Below are 19131 nucleotides of genomic sequence, written 5' to 3' on the forward strand. Positions count from 1 at the left end.
AGTCGGCACCTTTAGCTCGATAATATGCGCCACTAAACATCGTACCCATCAAAAAGATCAAAAAAGGTGTTCCCACCTCCAACATCCGCATCCGGAGCTCTCTTCATGCCAAGGGGCCTTGTTATGACGCAGGTGTGCAGCATCGGTACTTCCGAGAGGCACGAATGGGGTGACGCTCTACTTTTTCCCCTTTTTACTAAACAGCAATAGGCCACCGTTTCTCAAGGAATCTCTTGGCCTGTCTTCAGGAGCAGACTTCGCCATGTGTGTGTGCGTGTGACCGTATTGCGAAGGAGTGCCTCGCCAGCCCAATCCGCTTTATCGGTACATACATACAAGGAACCTACGGGGAAACTAACACGGGAAACCCGTCTTCCCCCTGCTGTTCCAAAAAAGGGCAGTTGGCGGCCAGATGGCTTGCAACGCGGGTATGGACGGATGCTGCCCATATGTCAACCCTCCTGTTTTGTTCGGTAGCTGGGCGCATACAGTCTCGCAATGACTCTGCTATGCTGCGTAGGTCCATACATATCACGCTGACAAGAGAAAGAGCCAAGGCATGGCTGGAGCACTGTGCGATGAATGAAATCGGTGAAGCAACCGCCGAATGCATAGAGACTAGGGTCACCAGCCGCAGTCAAGCCACGCTGTCATGTTTCTGGCGACTTTATCCGACGCTAAAAAGGTAAGGCTGGGCAACTGGGTCAAGTGGAGAGGACGATGTTTCGGAGACTCGCCCTTGTCCACATCCCGAGAGTTTGTATCTGGAGGGCATGAAAGCCTTGCAACCGGTTGATAGCAACATGACGGATTTGTTAGTAACGATATAGGGTGGGCACCTTGGCCGCAAGCGAGAGTTGTTGACTGATGATCGTTACTCGAACAAGAGGCTTTAGAGCGCACGAGGAGCAACAAAAGAAGGCCAAGCTGTGACGGGACAGCGGGTCACGCCACTAGTAGGGCCCCCGGCGGTGCAGCGCCACGGCCAAAAGATCCGCTTCTCTTCGCTTCAATATCCAGAGTGTATTGTTAGGCAGGGCCCCAACTGGAGCCGTACCATATGGCTGCTTCTTCCGTGGCGTAGATGGCGGCTCAGTAGGACCCCTCACCTGTGTTCCCCGTGGCATGGGCTCCCAGCTGTGTGACGCCACAGGGCGCAGATTGAGCCATGGTAAGTGCTGACCACTCCACCACGATAGTGGTGTGCAGCTCCCACTGTGCGTCCCAGGAGGTCTGAGTGCCGCCAAATCACTATTGCCACTGCCGCGAGTGGGGGCGGGAGCCCATGAGATAACCGTCGTTCAGGTTCAGCAGCCAAACGGTACAGTAAATTCGACGGCTTGCTTTAGGCAAGGTCAATAGATGACTGTGATCTTATTCATGGGGTTCCCAAGGCTACGTGCCGAGACCAGAACCCAAAACCCGAGCTTGGCCTACAGGTAACAATAGAAAACGGACACCTCGGCGGACAGCAACGATTCGACTATTCGACTCCATCCATCGCCCAAGCCCGGCGGGACGGTGCCCATGCGACATGCGACGGCGCTAACCCTAGAACTAATACGTGACCCACACGCTTCTCCGCCGCAGTATAACCCTGTCGGAAGCATCCACCAGTTTACTCTTAGGCGCAGCATCCCCCCCCAGCCACAGGACGCGATGCTCGATGCTCTCCATCTGCCAACCATGACTTCCCCGGCCATCACGACAGCTGAAGACCTGCCGGCAGAATCTGTTCGCTCCGCCCCTTTTGAAACCCAACAAGAAGACACATCCGAATTCGGCGAAGAAAATTCGGAAACTAATGACGTCGGCGACGATCAGCCACCCAAACCACAGCCTCAGAAAAGACGACGGGTGACACGTGCCTGTGATGAATGCCGGCGCAAGAAAATCAAATGCGACGGCAAGCAGCCGTGCACGCATTGTACTGTCTACAGCTATGGTATGTTGGTAGCCACGTGTATAGCCGGAAATAATCCTGTCGTCGTTTGAACCCACGCTAACACGGTACAGAATGGTAAAAAGCCCTCGGATGGAACCGGACAATGCAAAATCTCAAACTAACACCCTGCCAGTACTTACGATCAACCATCAAACCGTCGACGGAACGCGACTCCTCAGTACATCGAGGCCTTGGAGAGCCAACTGAAGCGTGCCAAAGCCCTATTGCAGGTGGTGCTCCCAACTGTAGATTTAAACGACCCCGCCATCGATGCTCACCTTCAGAATGGATTGCTACCACAGCCCCAGGCGGCTCCCCGACATCCCATGATGCCCATGGAATCACGCACGCCCCAGCATCATGTCCCTTTGCAAAACGAAGATGTTCCTGACTCACATCTCGAGGCCATGGTCAAGGCGACAGGCCAGCTCGATCTTGACGAAGAGGGAAACTGGGATTACCAGGGCCATTCTTCCGGACTTAGCTTCATGAGGGGACTGCGTCAATTTGATGACATGTTTCAAATTCTACCAGATGCTTCACCGTCCTTTAAGCAACGTACAATGTCCCATGATGCCTCCTCGCCAAGTGCTCTTTCCATAGCTGGATCTACGTCCTCAGCGGCCAATGTGGCTCTTCCCAGCAAAGAAGAGGCACGCACTCTGTGCGACAACGCTATTATCCAGTACACTGCCATGCTCCGAGTGGTCCATCTTCCTACTTTCTATGAGCAGATGGAACGTGTATACAAAGTAGCACCCGAAAATTATGGAAGTGCCGAAACTAGTTTCTTGCCTCTGCTTTTCGCTGTGCTAGCCCTGGGGACGCTGTATTCAGAAAATGAGCAGGGCGCTGATGTTACGGGCTATGACGCCTTAACTGACGAGGGGTAAGTGATTCTCCCAACGGATGCCAGCGCCCCCAAGCTAACATGCCCAGACTCAAGTACTTCAAGGTTTCCCGCCAACTCCTGGACATTACTGATTGTAGAGATTTAACATCGCTTCAAGCTATTGTTTTCATGATACAGTTTTTGCAGTCATCGGCCAAGCTTAGCACATGCTATGCTTATATTGGAATCGCCCTACGGTCAGCACTGCGCATGGGTTTGCACCGCTCGTTCAATGTCACATTCTCGCCTATCGAATCCGAAACACGTAAACGTATATTCTGGGTAATCCGGCGAATGGACACATATGTTGGAGCTATGCTTGGATTGCCGCGATTCTTAGAGGACGAAGATATTGATCAGGAATGGCCGGCCGAAGTCGATGACGAATACATTACAGAGACTGGTATTCTGCCTATGCCAGAAGGAACCATTTCCGTCATGGCTGCTTTCAACGCTCATACTCGTCTCGTCCAAGTACTGAACAAAATCTGCAAATATGTATATCCTATTAAGGGTACGCAGTCGGGCGGCAAGCATTCAGTGACCTACACTGTGGGTTACTCCAAGATTCGAGAGATTGAGAAAGACTTGGCACGCTGGCTAGATGAGTTGCCCGCCGCACTGAAGCCCGGTGGCGAGGTCCCACCTGTTATCAAAAGGTATGTTTAGCCACTTTTTCATGCTTGTTGCATCCGCTGATAGACATGACAGGGTTCAACAGCTTCTTCGCATGGCTTTTGGACATGCACAGCTCTTGCTATACCGGCCATTTTTGCACTATGTTTCCCAGTCTTTTAGTACCAAAGCTGTTGACCAGAGGGCATTTGCATGCGCCTCTGCCTGTGTCAACATCTCCCGTAATATCATCCACATCTCCACGGAAATGCGGAAGCGCGGTGTGCTGGCTGGGGCATATTGGTTTTCCATGTACACGACATTCTTCGCTATCGTATCAATCCTCTACTTTGTATTGGAAAACCCTACTAGCCCCACCAGTTTTGAGTTGTTACGAGATGCTGTGGAGGGCAAGGAGGTCTTGGCCTATTTTGCAAAGAGAAGTCTGGCAGCGGATAGGTGCAGTATTGCGCTTGAGGTATGCAAAACCCAAACACAAATAAACTCGTTACGCTAACCAATCTCAGGGCATGTTCGAACGGCTACCAGAGTCTATTAGGCACGGCGGAGAGATTATTGCATCAAAGAAGCGCCGACAAGGAAGTTCACCGCAATCCTCAGGAACAAGACCTACCTTGGCCAGTCAAAAAGACACGACAGCCCCACGACGAGCGAGCACCTACCCTGACAGCATTCCACACATCAAGACGGCTGGCCCTGGCCCATCGTATTCGTCTCCACACAGCCATTTTGCTGCGATTGGCTCAAACTCTTCGTATCCCTCACATTCAATATCTAACCCTAACTTGTTCGATGGTGTTCCGGGTCTCACACCTACCTCTTCCAATGACAGTCTGCCAAGCTTTGGTATATCCCCTATACATGACGCGCAGCAAAGCTCGGTCTACAGTCCTTCGGTCTTAAGCAACTCATTCACAGATCCATCAGGCATGAATGTCCCAATCGCAGACATCTCGACTATGATGTTTCCTTCTACCGATCCTCTTGCCTATCCGAATCAGCCAATGACTGCTTTCGAAAACAGACATCCTCAAGCGTTTGATCGCACCAGTGTTCCACCGGTGAGCAGCGGCCTCCCACACTCAATGTCATCCGGCATAGACGTAAAGGGGCATCCTTCCATGTTTGCGCCAACTAGTATGCCTAGTGGGCAAGGCCGGCCACAAAACGACAACGAAGCCCAACTGTTTAGTAATATTCCCATGTACCTGATGCAAGGCGCACAGCAGTACCGAGCCTACCCACAGCCAGGGATGCAAATACAAGGACCACACAATGTTCAGTTCGATGACTTGCTGACTCAAGAGGACTGGTCACATTCTTTCATGGACCCAGCGTTGACCATGGGTAATGCGAGGCCGCCACATCAGCAATTTATCCCGCATGGATGGCGCTGAGGCAGCGATTCCCGTGGATGCATGATTAACCGAATTGGAGCGCCCCTAGCTTCAGCATACCGCTTATTACTTGACCGAGAACCCTAATCTCATGTCAGAGAACTGCCCTAAGCTGGAACCCTTACAAATCATTCAAATAAATGACGCCGCCACATCCCGGACATCTTCGGCTGCCCGGCCTTTGCGCATTACGAGCAACGGCCATACATTTTCCTTAGTGCATATGATTTCCATTGGCGTTTTCAAATATCAAAAGCGTTATACCCCAAGGCAACCGGCTGGCACCGAGAAATTAAGCATTTTTCAACGGTCTGTGGAGCTCGAGGGCAGAGCCTCGCTGCTAAACGTTGCAACTCTGGTGTTCACTTCGATTGCGACCTGTACAATTCGCTCTAGTGTTACTTTTATTTTGTTGGTTCCATACTTCTACTTTTCCAATTTAGGGCGGCGTTCGACTGAACAGAAAAGAGGGATGAATACATGGACTTGCGGTTGCTCGTCCCTTCAGCGCAGAGTTTCTTTTTGTTTAGCAAGGGTATTTGTGGAGAGAGGGTAGAAGTTGAAGAGGCGCATTGCCTCGATTCGTCTCATAAGATGATGACCAGCTGCCTTTTTAGAGTAGTCAATCGATACACGCACATCAACGGCATTTATGATCTCAATCGCAAGAAACGGCGGACCAGATCAACCGGGGCACTGAACCTCTCCTTCCAGGCAGAAACTGCAGAATGGTACTAACCGCATTGTGCATTTGCTCTGCAGTTTGCCGAGCAAATAGCCAAGCATCCAATGACTACGACTATCCTTGGACAAGGGTCAAGTAGTCGAGGACCCGTGACTGCAAAGAAATCGCATGTAGGCGTAAGGCGGACACGAAGATGCTGCAGCAGGGCGGGGTAGAAGAAACCTTCCGGGATTTCCAAGACCGATGCCTAGCATTACACCATCCGCCGACATCCGCCAAGTCAGACTACTCTTCTGGGTTATCATCCGCCAAGCACAACCACCGCCATTGGCAGCCCAGTCTAATGTGGAGAATTCGCAATTGCCAAGCGTGAAGACCTGTTTACTCCAGCCAGCTCGCAGTGAGCAGCCGTCTTGTTTTAACCACAAGACCGGGTCTTACACCCGTACCCGTCACTTGGGTTCCAAGAGCCCAAGCCTACGTATCTAACGACCTTCTTAACCTGGATGATGGGTGTAGATGTAGAGGCTAGCCTGCAACGTGCTGATAGGCTCAATGCTACGATGTTGCGAACGGGCGGTGTTGGGTCGGACCAAGGATGATGTGGACGGCTTTCTAGGCGGTTGGGGGATAGTGGGAATGTATAGTAGCGTATATATATAATGTGCGTGTGTTACCTGGTTGTTGGGAAGAGCAGCGAGTTCTACTGCGGTTTTTCGTGTCGTTCTAGAAGTGAGGCTCTGTGGTAGTAATCATGGTTCTGTTGCCCTTGTTGTCGGTCCTTGGCTCTGCTGCCGTGAGCAGGGCGGCCATGCTTGGTACCGCGGCTGAATATGATGACGGTACGGTTCATCATATGATTATGGAGATGAAGGTGGTATGTAGATGCTTCTTCTTTTCTTTTGGCATTTCTTTGAGATTGGCTTTCGGGGCTAACAATATAATCTAGGCCCAGTGGGATGCTGAACTTGCCTCGGGCCAAATGGACAGCTCAAGGTATCCTGAGTTGGGCTACACACCGTGTGTGGATGGTTTTGCGGCAGCGATACCAGGAGACTACAACAATACCTTCAAGTGCCACAACGTTAGTTGTTCAATTTCTGAATGATATGGCCATGTAACTGATATGGACCAGATTGACCTTTACCACTTCCTGCCACACCACCTTCTTGGAAGCAGCCAGGGTCAAGGTTCCTCATCGTGGGGCTGGACATCTGAAGACGGACGCGAGTTTGTCGCCATTGGCCAGTTCGATGGAACTGCCTTTGCGGAAATCACCAGCGAGGGCAAGATGGTTTACCTTGGGCGGCTGCCACAATACGACGCTATTGGATCACGGTGGCGCGAGATCCGCGTCATGAACGACTACGCAGTGATTGGCAGTGAGGCCATCAAGCACGGAGTGCAAATCTTCGACATGAAGAAGCTGCTTGACTTGGATGGCAGCGAGCCCAAGAACTTTACCCAGGAGGATCTAACCGGCCATTGGGGGCTGGGCAACAAGTGGAATGACCTGCCCGTAGGCAGGACACACAACATTGTCGTCAACCCCGAACTCAACTACGCCGTTGCCGTTGGCTCCGTCGGCGGCAACGAGACTATCCGTGTCCGTGGAAACCTTCCATGCCGCGGAGGTCTCATTTTCATTGACATGACTGACCCGTCCAACCCTACCAGTCCCGGATGTGCAAGCGGTGACGGGTATGTACATGACGCAGAATGCCTGGTATACCGCGGCCCAGACACCAGATACTACGGCCGTGATATTTGCTACGCGAGCAATGAGGATACACTTACCATCTATGATGTTACGAATAAGACGGGCAACACGACGACGATCATCTCGCGGACGTCGTACCCGGGCGCCGAGTACGTCCATCAGAGCGCGGTCAACAACGTCACGTGGCAAGAGTACCTCTTCCTCGACGACGAATTCGACGAGCGCGATGCAAAGGTGGGACCTATGACCCAGGGTCTGCCTACCACTCACATCTTCGACATCCGCGACCTGGAGAATCCCTTCTACTCGGGCAACTACGAGGGCAAGCGCCGAAGCATCGACCACAACCAGTACGTTGTAGACAACTACCTCTACCAATCCAACTATGGCAACGGACTCAACGTCCTGGACATCAACTCCATCACCTCGGACCCCACTGGCGGCGGTATCTGCGAGGCCGGCTTCTTCGACATCTACCCCGAAGACGACGAGAATGAGGGTGGCGGCACTGTTGCTTTCCTGGGCTCTTGGTCCTCGTACCCCTACTTCAAGTCCGGCTTCATCTTCGTGCACACCATCGAGCGCGGCTCCTTTGTCGTCAAAATGACTAGCAAAGAGTGCGAGAAACCCAAGGTCTGCTCTGCCGACGGCTGCCTGAGCGGCATGCGCACAGCAAACGTCGAGGGGCGGCTGCAGGAGAGTCAAGAGTTCTGTGGCAATTTTACGCAGAGGAAGATTGAGGATGAGAGGGTTGTGCCGGATTATGCGCGGACCGCATGTGCTGGGAATGATACTGTGGCGAGGGTCAGCAGTGCATGTGCTTGCTTGCCTACGCTGGCGGTACCTGAGTTGCCGCGCACAACGAGCCGCCCGCCGGTGCCTACGGTGTTGCCACCGAGGTTGTAGGAAGATGCACCATGTAGTAATGGATGTGTTGAGAGCATCCTCATAGCATAGCAAAAGTACAAGTCGTAGATTAAGAAAAAAAATAGTAATCTGTACGCCAAATTCGTCTTCGAAAAATGCTCGAAAAATGCACGAAAAGTGAGATATTGGTATGATTCTATGCCACAAGATTCGATAGTGATCCATCAATCTGGCTTGATGCTGAACAACGTAGTGGTGCCTGGCAAATGGTGTACCAAAAACAGGCTAGCGCGTGTGGCTCAGCCGCCAAAATCGACGTAACGTCATTGTCGCTGGGTTCGCTTGACAGGTGAGAGCTCGCCCACTTTCTGGACACTCGTCTTCTCCCTATTCACCAGTACCTGTTCCATTGGACGCTACGATTGCGTATGGAAACGCTGTAGCAGTCGGATCCATCTCCTACCGTGCCATCGCAAAGACGCCATCATCCCTTTATAGAGCCCGTCAGCTCTCGCCGAGCATCGTACATACCTACCTACCACACAACAATGGCAACACAACGCAAACCTCTGTCTCCTGAAAGCAATGGCACTCCTACTACAGTCGAGACGCCTGCCGGTACCATGCGCCTCCCAACCTCGTCTGCTCGTCGCTCGCCGTTCCTCCCTACGCGCCTCGAGGCCCAACTCATCGCCATCTACCCGCTCACCCTCTTGCTCGGCAGCGTATTCAGCACGCTCTCGCCCTCGACGCGCAATGCGCCCTACTCTGCGAGCCTGCAGTCGCACCCAGTCGAGTTTGCGCCCTCGTACTTTGCGCAAAAGAAGAACGTCTTCAACGTGTACTTTGTCAAAGTAGGCTGGTTGTGGACCACGCTCGCATTCGCCGTTTTTGTCGTCTTCCACCCTAGTTTCGGACAGGGTGCAAGCACGAGACGATTGAGAGCATTCTTGAGATACAGTCTTGTGACCATGTGGTGGTACTTCTTAACGCAGTGGTTTTTTGGCCCGCCCCTTATTGATCGCGGGTTCAGATTTACGGGCGGCCAGTGTGAGCTGCTGAGGAACGAAGACGCGAGAGATGATATGAGTACCCCGAGGGAATACATCACGGCTGCAACGTGCAAGGCGGTGGGGGGCACGTGGAAGGGTGGTCACGATATCTCGGGCCATGTCTTTTTGCTCATCCTTGGGTCTTCCCTGCTGTGGCTCGAGTTTCTCCCTGCATTGACGCGCGTTGAGGGGCTCAGGGACGGCAGATTGATTACCCTACCTGATGGCAAGGTTGCGAGTGTGGCCGTGGAAAAGGATTTGGCCAAGGCTGAGGGCGAGGCTACCGCTCGAGGCGTCAAGTTTGCTCTCGGCGTTGCGGCTTTGATGTGGTGGATGCTGCTCATGACCGCTGCTTACTTCCACACGTGGTTTGAGAAGTTCACGGGACTTCTTGTGGCATTTGCGGGGCTGTGGACCGTGTACTTTCTTCCAAGAGGTGTCCCGCAGGCAAGGGCGTGGTTGGGCATGCCCGGTGTATGATGAATGGGGGATGGCTCATCCGGTGGATTACACGGCATTTTCACTCTTTTGATCGTGAAGGTTGAACTCGCGGAATCGCATAGCTTGCATGACAATGATGAGTAGGATGTATCGAGTAGAAGCATACCAGGCGTAATATTGTTTAATTCCATGTACCACCATTTTGATCTCGCTTTACCTTTTGCCATTCCTTATGTCCTAACGCGAGATTCGATCGTCTCCACAGGGATCAGCACTGATGAACTTCGATTCTCCCAAGATCTCATTCCTCCACTATCGAAGCCCTTTCCGCTTCACTCCGTGCGTCTTTTTTTTCTTAGCTGGTTTTCAGCAAAAAACCCCCCCCCCCCTCTGCATGCATCATATGATGTGTAAAATATCCCTGCAGCCTTCTGTTCTACTACTCCTCGGGAGAACCTACAACCCTCAACATTCTCCCGAAGCACCCAATCCCATCATCCTAAGCGGGTCTTCCCCGCACTTCCTCCACTATCGAATGCGTGCGCAAAAAGTAGTAGTACAACCCGAACGCCGCCCCATCAACACTCGGGTCGGGAAGAAGAGAAAAAAACGCATGAGTTATTTACTATGACGCCATCAGTCCCACTTTCACCGTCGGCGCCCGGCGTCCGAGATGCGTATCGTTTATTATCCTAGCCCCAATGTAGTAGAGCACCCGCCCACGGCCACTTTCAACTTTGCTCCAAGCAGCTTTCTGCCAATCACTTTGTTCTCCGTTAATTCTCCGCCTCGTGGGAGGGGGTTTTGCGGACGAGTTCGTCTGCATACTGGTATGCGGGCTGGCGACCCCAGGATATTTTTTTTACCCCGTTTTTTTCCCCCGCTTGCCTTTCCCCTCACGGATGGTGAAGGTGCAGGTTCTTTTGGGAGTAGTTAGGTGAGGGTGACGATCTCGGGATGTGAGCGATCGGTCGTTCTGGCGAGGTGGGTTGGGTAGATTATGTATATAATGGCGGCAAGTTTCTGTCTTTTTGAGAGGTATTCTGTTAATGTGTTGTTTGCATCAAGCTTGATCTCGCTATGTTGGGTTTCAAGGGAGCTTGTGTGTTGGGCCTGTTGGTCCACGCTGTTGTTGGACAGGATGGTGGGTGTTTGTGCAACTTGAAATTGATTGATATGGGCTAATTGAGAGGAATTGTAGCTGTCACTGCGAGCGGGACGAACTTTACGCTGACGGCGGATGGCATGTCGTATCTTTTCCATGTGGACACACAGTCTGGAGATCTCATATCAGATCATTTTGGAGGACCGGCAACGGACTTTACGCCTCCTGCTAGCATCTCCTCCAGCGGATGGGTTGCTGGAGTCGGCAATGCTCGTCGCGAGTTTCCTGATATTGGTCGTGGTGACTTTCGCTTGCCTGCTATCCATATTCAGCATGCGGATGGCGACACTGTAACGGCTCTCGAGTATCAATCTCACGACATCTCACAGGGCAAACCTACATTGCCCGGACTACCAGCCACGTATGGAGAAGCTGGCGATGTTACCACTGTGACTGTACATCTGTACGACAATGTGTCAGATGTCTCGGCCGCACTTTTGTACTCGATTTTCCCAAAGTACAATGCTATCGCACGTAGCTTTACTATTACGAACAATGGAACTGCAAACATCTCGATTGAGAGGGCAGCGAGCTTCAGCACAGACTTTCCCAATGTCGAGCTGGAAATGATTGAGCCTTATGGCGACTGGTCTCATGAATTCCAGACTGTACGGAGACCGATTGACTTTGGCGAGACTACGTGAGTATTTTCCGCAAAAAAAAACTCAGAATTGTAGCTGACGGAGAGTAGATTCCGAAGCACTGCTGGCTACTCATCGCATCTGCACAATCCTTTTTTCTCACTTGTATCGCCGACCACCACCGAGTCGACTGGAGAAGCATGGGGATTTAGCTTGATTTGGACTGGCAGCTTCGCCGCGACCGCTCAGCGCTTCTCCAACGGTTACGTACGTGTGCTTATGGGCCTCAATCCAATACATGCAAGCATCCCGGTTGGACCGGGTGAGACTTTTCAGTCTCCCGAGGCTGTTGGTGTTTACTCGTCAGAAGGTGTAGGAGGCATGTCGCGGTCTTTCCACGACCTCTACCGTAACCATCTCTCCCGCTCCAAGTTCACGAACCAGACGCGGCCAATTCTGCTCAACTCATGGGAAGGCTTGCAATTTGACATCAACGAGACTTCGCTAGTAAAACTTGCTGGTGAAGCAGAACAGCTCGGCGTCCAACTTTTCGTCATGGATGATGGTTGGTTCGGTAGCAAATATCCGCGTGACAACGACTCGTTTGGTCTTGGTGACTGGACACCCAACCCGGCCAAGTTTCCCAATGGTCTTGGTCCGTTTGTTGACCAAATAACCGACTACAAGGTATTGAACGAGTCAAAGCCCATGCAGTTCGGCATCTGGGTTGAACCGGAAATGGTCGACCCCAACTCGACATTGTACCATGAGCATCCTGACTGGGTCTTGCATGCGGGAAAGCACCAGAGGACTCTCACACGCAACCAACTAGTTCTGAATGTCGGGCTTCCAGAAGTACAAGAATTCATCATCAACAGCGTCTCCAACATCCTCGACTCAGGAAACATTAGCTACGTAAAGTGGGATAACAACCGCGGTATACATGAGATGGCGCACCCATCCGACGACTATAAGTACATCCTGGGCCTCTACCGCGTCATCGACAACCTCACCACTAGCTACCCCAACGTCCTCTTCGAAGGTTGCGCCTCAGGCGGTGGCCGCTTCGACCCAGGCCTCCTCCACTACTGGCCTCAATCCTGGACCTCGGACAACACGGACGGCTCCGACCGCCTCACGATCCAAATGGGCACATCCCTTGTGTACCCGCCCTCTGCAATGGGCTGCCACGTCTCCGCCGTCCCCAATGGACTCACCAACCGCAACATCAGCATCGAATACCGCGGCCACGTCGCTATGATGTGCGGCTCCTTCGGTCTCGAACTCAACCCCTCTGAACTCTCCGCCGAAGAAGCCTCGGCCGTCCCCTCCATCATGGCCGCCGCTAAAGAGGTAAACCCCGTCGTCATCTCCGGCGACTACTACCGCATCGCGCACCCCGCGCAGTCGAATTGGCCTGCATTCCAGTTTGTGAGCCCGGATGGCGCGAGGAGCGTCGTCTTTGCGTTCCAACAGGCTATGAAGATTAAACCCGCCGCGCCCCCCGTCAGGCTGCAGGGTCTGGATCCCAAGGCGAGGTATACGAATGATTTGGATAATGGGACGTATAGTGGGGCGACGTATATGAATGGGGGCATTAATGTGATGTGGGAGCCGATGGATTATCAGAGTAAGCTGATTTGGCTGGAGAGGGTGTGATGGGGCGAGTGGTAAAGGTATTTGATGTCCTTATGTGTTAATGAATATATGGTTTGTATTACTGCGTGTTGTTTTTACGAAGCGTGCAGTAAACATATGCTTTGTCGTTTGAAAAGTGCTGCGCTAGTAGGACTAGTGGTGAAACTAAATGCATAACGTACTAGCAGTTTACCAGATAGAAGCATTAGAGTTTGACGTGTCGACTACTGAATCACTACAACTTTACAGATGAGCAAGGCCAAGACAGAAGCACACGTGTATCATATCAAGCATGAGAAGCAAAAAAAAAGATTGAGCTTGGCACTCGATGCCATTGAGATATATACAATTATAAAATGAAGATGTACAAGATGAATTAAGAAATGGTTGGCACCGGCCTCTAGCCAGCACATCAGTCGCTTTTTTTCCTGCAAAGAGAGTGTCTTAGCGCTTAGCAAGAAGCGCCAGCAGGAACGTTAAGGCAGCTGGAGCTCTTCTTTCCACCAGTGATGCTAACACCGGACCAGGACCAGGTGGAGCAGCTTCCCTTTCCGCAAAGGACGTAGATATCAGTACCAGAGCCGGTAACGGTACCAGCAACGTTCTTGAGGGTAACATCGGTGATCGGGACACCAGTGGTGGGCTTGCCAGTTGGGCTGCCGTTGAGGTAGTCCTGCTCGATGACGATGCCGTACTTGGCGATGTTCTTGAGGGTAATGTCCTCGTAGGTGATGTCGGAGACGGAGCCAGTGGCGCCGGAAATGGTCTTGATGCGGACACCGTTGTCCGAGTTGGCGATGGTGGTGCCGCTGACGACGACGCCCTTGACGATGTTGTCTTTGCGACCGCCGACAGAGCCGATGGAGACACCATGACCGCCGGAGCACTGGCAGTTTGTGACTTTGATGTTGGTGCCGGAGTTGATGGCGACACAGTCGTCTTGGTTCTTGACGTTGGCGTTGGAGATGGTGATGTCACTGGAGCTGCCGATGTCAAAGCCATCGGTGTTGTGGCCGCCGGCTGTGTCGCCTGCGCTGTTGTCGATGGTGATACGGTCAAGAACCAAGTCGGTGGCACCGTTGATGGAAAAGCCCTGGACGGGAGTGTTCTTGACGTTGAGTCCGCTGATTGAAGATGAGGTCAAGGAGTGAGCGTAGAAGAACTTAATCGATTAGTCAGACTACGGTTCAGAGTTGTTTCAGTGAACTCATCGCTTACATTGGGCTTGGTCTTGCCTCCGTTGGATCCCTTTCCGTCCCACCACTTTTGACCAGCGGCATCAATAGTGTGGCCGGCAGCACCCACCACCTTGATGTTGGTTCCGGAGACGGAGATGAGAGGGCCTTCCCACTCCTTGTATCCAAAGGTCGTTGTGCCCTCGAAAGTGACAGTGGTACCGGACTTCAAGCCCGTGAGGTCCAGGGTGGTACCAGCAGGAACAGTCATGCCACTGATGACAATATTCGTGCAAGAAGCCTTGTTCTTGATAGCCGTCGCAGCATCAGTGAAAGTGCATCCAGCGCGGGCATCAAGACCTGATGGTGCGGCAAAGACGAGCGCACCAGCGCTCAGAAGCATCGAAGTAAGAGCATATGCGACCATTGTGCTAGCTGTTGGAAAATAAGAACTCAGAACTGAATATGTATTTGTGGAATCAAAAGAACAAGAGAAGGAGTGTGTTAATTGGTGCTGGAAATAAGGAGGCAACGGCACAGTACTTATACAAGGACTCCAAACAGGAGGGGGCAGTGGAGAATGGCTTCCCCACAGGTCTCGTTAAGCTAAGTGTAGCTCTGGGATCTCGGATGCTTGTCGGTCTAGGCAATGCTTGACATTGCGCTAGGATGTGTTTTGGATGGACATGAGTAGTAAAGAAGCGAAATGACAAGCATTGGAGGGCCCACATGATCGATTTCTCCGCGTCACAGGATGATTGTAGATTATATCTTCGTATTCTGGAAGATTTCGCTCTTGACCGTACACAAGTATGTGTCCTCTGCACTCTGTCAGCCATCAGCGCTGCGAAGCGTTCGGTGGATCTTCAAATTTCTCATCTCAGATTGGCAAAGCAAGCCGACAGTGACTGTGCCGACCCATGCTGAAACGAAATTACAGCGGTATGGTGAAACATGTTTTGGTCAAAAAACGAGACCCAGAAGCGTGGCGTTGCTGTGGCGTAGGGCCCTAGCCAGCACGTGGGTGCCGGACACGGGTTACGTACTACACTGCCGAGTACGACCGATTGACGGAACAACTAGCTTAATCTATACGAAGGGGGGAGTGAGAGAGGGCCCTGAAAACCTTCAGCAGACACCATCAGCCGTCCCGGCACAGCGGGTTATAGTGGTTACCGAAATTCTGGTAGGGATCGCAGCATTACCACTTCTCGTTAGCATTGCCTGTTTCTACGATTAGGAATATATCGCTCACTCTTGCAGTGCCTATTTCTCGCATTTGTTAATATGTGTTTAAATTGAAACCCCTTAGCGCCATTTCAAGCGGCGCGCCACGCGGCCTTACTGTTGGTCGGTGCGTTCTCTGGCACATTAGACATCACAACATCAAATGCTCCCACCTTGAGAAATTTGATTTTCGACGTGTACGGCTGGTGCTGAACTATGTACTGTGACTCTGTTCAAGAATGGGCCGACATTTCGGACGAAAAAGATTCTATTGTAGTACCAAGCCATCCACAAACACGCACCATGCGACCCAGTTTCGCAGCAGGAGCTTCGCTATCACATCCACCTTTGCTTTTATTCGCGCGATTACTTCCGCATCAGAAAATGGACAGAGCATGAATGGTCCTTCTCTAGGCGCATTCAGGTAATTCAGGAGTCAATCGGCACACCAGAATAGATGAAGACAACGGGTGCCGTATATCCTCAAATCAAGCTCGTAGAAGCGGTATTGCCATATGGGATCATCTTGCGTACTAGTACTTAGGCTTGTTGATCGCCCTTCCAAAAGCGGGGGCTAGTGCGGACATCGAGTAAAGACAAACCGATTCGTGGACAAACCCAACTCCAATAAGCTTGAGGTAGCCCGCGTTCAGAGCTCCAACAAGACTCTGTATTTTGGAAGTTGGCAACAAGTCTTCGTACGTATACGGATTACGTGTAAGAGTTGAATCGTAATGCCTGATGCGCTTCGATATCAGTTCTTCAGGAAAACCTCGGATCAGCTGGCGTGCATTTTCTATGGTCTCCTGGATTGACGATTCGGGGAACAACATCGCATTGGGAGTAGTGAGCAGGTACAAACGTGCTCTTTGAGCCACCTTCTCTCTGAAGCTAGCAAATGAAGGGTATACGGCTATCAGATAAGTGTTGTTCACCGCCCTTGGGATATCCAGAAGCATATGCCTCAGTTTTCCTGCCATTTCCTATTCGAATTGTTCCATGTATCGAATTCGGGGCTTTCTTAGCTTGATCTCTTGCATCGGGACAATTATGTTGGAAAGTCTCGCCAGGGTTGCTTTCGGTACTTCTGTGTCGAATAGCAGGTTATGAAAGTGAGTGACGTAATCCATAACGGGAAATCGGGTAATCAATTCAGCCAGAGATAAACCTGGACGAGAACGCAACTGAGGAGGCGTACTCAACAGCTCGAGGTCCTCGTTACTGATAGTTTTGAGGTGAAAATCAAAGCTAATGCTGTGACGTACGGCGCCTGGATCCTCACCATCGTAGTACAGACACGCACAACGTGAGTCGTAAATTATGACAACAGGCGAGTCACCACAATCCTGCTCCTGAGCACATAAGCTTACAAGTGGCCGAGGCGTCGTCTCACCGGCCAGAAACACAGTGTGTCTCTCCAAAGACCCTTTTGTCTTGTCCTTGCACGTTTCCCATACCACGGTTATTCGGATTCCGTTAAATATCCTACCCTCATTATCTTCTCTGTACAAGGTCATATTGTCCTCTGAAGTGTCCTCCGGGGATTTCCGTTCATGATCGTGGATAGAAAAGGCCGCGTTGATAGGCCCACCGTAATGAAAAGCCAGAAGGGTAATGAACAGTGGGTGTAGAGCATACTCACACATTTCTTTCGAAGTGGGAGGCTTGAATTGATCAGGCATGTCCTTAGTGGTGGGGTATCCGCTTGAACCAAGTTTGGTTTCACTTGTTTCCAGCCTGTTTTCGACGCCGTCTGCCGAACCGAACGAAAAGGCCAACGCTTTGGCATGTTCAAGTGTATGAACTAAAGCCAAAAACTTGTCAAAAAGCCCATTTTCTCTGTTGTAGAAACCATGTGTTCTATTGCATGCGCCCATTGGGCAGTCTTCAACAGTTTGTCGATAGCGTTCTCTGTCTTCGAATGTACATGGAGTTAGCTGATTTGGTAGTACTCGTGTACGGCGATAGCATGAAACTCTTTCTCTAATGATCTCGCCGCACAGGGAAGCCGGGATTTGGATATCAGCTAGAAAGGGCTCTCCGACAAAATCTTGAGTTCCGGTCATTTTGGTAGCCTCAGGATGAGGTAACGAAGTCGCGTTGTACGATGTAATCAATCTTCTGTGACTATTTTATGCCTTTTAAACATACCTCTATCAGGTATAATAACTAAATTGATTATAGCTGGGATAAAGGCAGTAGGATAACAAACTATGTTTGCGACGAAGGCAACAGAACAGTAGACTATAGTTGCAACAATATAGCAGCAGAACTAACTGTTTGGGGATAAGAAAGTGACGTGACGAACTGTGGTTGCAACAAGGATAGTAGCACAGCACGGCGCACCGATGCCTATGACCGACTTGACTTGTTTACATGTATCTATTCGCTGTACAGAGTATTAGATCAATTACCTCAGAGAAGAGTAGCAGGTCATATCCTAACCTGCCGAAATCGGGTATTAAGAAAAATGGCTTTAAATTTAAAGTAAGTGGGGGCGGTGCAATGGGTTTTCTTCAGGATACCAAAATTCTTTTCCCACAATGCTAACGAGCTCTCGAGATCGAGAGGTAGAATCTCCTCCCTCCCTCTTAAAACGAAAAGTAGCTTCTAGATTTTAAAAACTGTTTCCACATTTAAATTAAATTTTCTCATAAGCTGTTAATTGACAGGAAGGGGATTTTAAATTCTAGAGCTGAACGAGCTTTTTTAAATTCTCGTTGTTTGACCACTGCACTATTTCTGAGTAAATTGTAGTCCCTAGCTACTCCAGAGAACCACTATATAGTCAATACAACAATTATCGTGCCTACTAGGTACACCCTATTAGATATACTTAGATTAACTATATTTGCCGTAAAGGCAGCAGAATAGAGAACTATCTCTTGACTTTTTTCTCTCTATTTACTATATATGTAATAAAAGGATTTAGGTAGACCTCTACAAGGCCTTATTGAACCCTAAAAATTAGATTAGTATTACTACTAAAACCTCTTAATAGGTATATGCTAAATAGATGTTAAGTGTTAGGCGCTGCAAGGCGCTAACTATATATACTATCCTGTGTAGAGTATCAGCAGAACGCTGATTATTCGTACCTTTTTGGTTGTAGTAGCGCAGTGGCACAGGGCTGGCTATCTAACATTAAGAGTATAGCTCAAGTGGAAGTAATATAAGACTTCACGTGTCAAGCTTCTTATTAGTTAGTTTCCGCAGATAGAGCGGCAGGGTGCAATACTAGATGGTAACTTGCAATTAGAATAACTCTCTATATACTATATACTAAGGAGATAAAGCGATTGGCTACGGTTATAGAGGTGATCGTAGACGATTAGGTAGAAGGTGTAGTTCTAATTAGTTAACTAAGTAATCGTATACGATTAATAAAGTGATTATTAACGATCGCGCTCTAATTAGCTAGATGCATCTAATCGTGTATAACTAGTTACGTGACTGCGGCGTGGTTAAAGGATTGCGGCGCAGTCCATCCTGCGGATCCTCCAAACCGATTACTTGTAAGCAGCTTGCCTTGAATTGTAATAATAGACAAACCTCTATGAGGAATAATAACCAAAACGGGGTTACGACGAAGGGAGCAGTATAGCGAACTTTAGTTATAGTAAAGGTAGTAGAATAGCAAACTATAATTGTAATAAGGATATATTGCGCAAAGCGCTCCTGTGCCTATATATTCGCCATATCGTCTCATC

At 50.4% G+C, this 19131-nt stretch overlaps 5 protein-coding genes across 5 annotated transcripts; 3 read left to right on the forward strand and 2 right to left on the reverse strand.

The window, feature by feature from the left end:
* Positions 1 to 1686: 1686 nt before the first annotated feature.
* On the forward strand, positions 1687 to 5330 carry PSV08DRAFT_226687 (fungal-specific transcription factor domain-containing protein; the record flags this gene model as incomplete). Its single annotated transcript, XM_014227807.2, has 5 exons — positions 1687 to 1949; positions 2079 to 2834; positions 2885 to 3496; positions 3549 to 3930; positions 3980 to 5330. 5 exons carry the CDS (start codon positions 1687 to 1689, stop codon positions 4868 to 4870), a joined length of 2904 nt encoding a protein of 967 aa, XP_014083282.1. The 3' UTR covers positions 4871 to 5330.
* Positions 5331 to 6309: 979 nt separating this feature from the next.
* PSV08DRAFT_226690 (uncharacterized protein) lies at positions 6310 to 8181 on the forward strand (the record flags this gene model as incomplete). Its single annotated transcript, XM_014227806.2, has 3 exons — positions 6310 to 6432; positions 6505 to 6639; positions 6691 to 8181. 3 exons carry the CDS (start codon positions 6310 to 6312, stop codon positions 8179 to 8181), a joined length of 1749 nt encoding a protein of 582 aa, XP_014083281.2.
* A 320-nt stretch (positions 8182 to 8501) lies between these two features.
* PSV08DRAFT_226695 (glycoside hydrolase) lies at positions 8502 to 13040 on the forward strand (the record flags this gene model as incomplete). The annotated part of the gene is made up of 3 exons (XM_014227805.1): positions 8502 to 9666; positions 10828 to 11440; positions 11492 to 13040. The coding sequence occupies exons 1-3, from the start codon at positions 8691 to 8693 to the stop codon at positions 13038 to 13040; spliced, it is 3138 nt and encodes a 1045-aa protein (XP_014083280.1). The 5' UTR covers positions 8502 to 8690.
* A 263-nt stretch (positions 13041 to 13303) lies between these two features.
* Positions 13304 to 14707, reverse strand: PSV08DRAFT_205964 (glycoside hydrolase). The gene is made up of 2 exons (XM_014227804.1): positions 14238 to 14707; positions 13304 to 14181 (listed from the first exon to the last, which is right to left on the reverse strand). The coding sequence occupies exons 1-2, from the start codon at positions 14619 to 14621 to the stop codon at positions 13471 to 13473; spliced, it is 1095 nt and encodes a 364-aa protein (XP_014083279.1). The 5' UTR covers positions 14622 to 14707; the 3' UTR covers positions 13304 to 13470.
* Positions 14708 to 15954: 1247 nt separating this feature from the next.
* PSV08DRAFT_184340 (uncharacterized protein) lies at positions 15955 to 17487 on the reverse strand (the record flags this gene model as incomplete). The annotated part of the gene is made up of 2 exons (XM_014227803.1): positions 15955 to 16404; positions 16468 to 17487. The coding sequence occupies 2 exons, from the start codon at positions 17485 to 17487 to the stop codon at positions 15955 to 15957; spliced, it is 1470 nt and encodes a 489-aa protein (XP_014083278.1).
* Between the last annotated feature and the right edge of the window lie 1644 nt (positions 17488 to 19131).

The sequence above is a fragment of the Bipolaris maydis genome (assembly GCF_028858645.1).
Source record: "Bipolaris maydis strain C4 unplaced genomic scaffold PSV08scaffold_10, whole genome shotgun sequence".
Lineage (NCBI taxonomy): Eukaryota > Fungi > Ascomycota > Dothideomycetes > Pleosporales > Pleosporaceae > Bipolaris > Bipolaris maydis.

Coding starts and splice junctions, on each gene's coding strand:
- PSV08DRAFT_205964 (XM_014227804.1), bottom strand. CDS start 14,621: ATGGTCGCATATGCTCTTACTTCGATGCTTCTGAGCGCTGGTGCGCTC. Junction 14,182..14,237: donor GAGGCAAGACCAAGCCCAAT/GTAAGCGATGAG, acceptor TAATCGATTAAG/TTCTTCTACGCTCACTCCTT.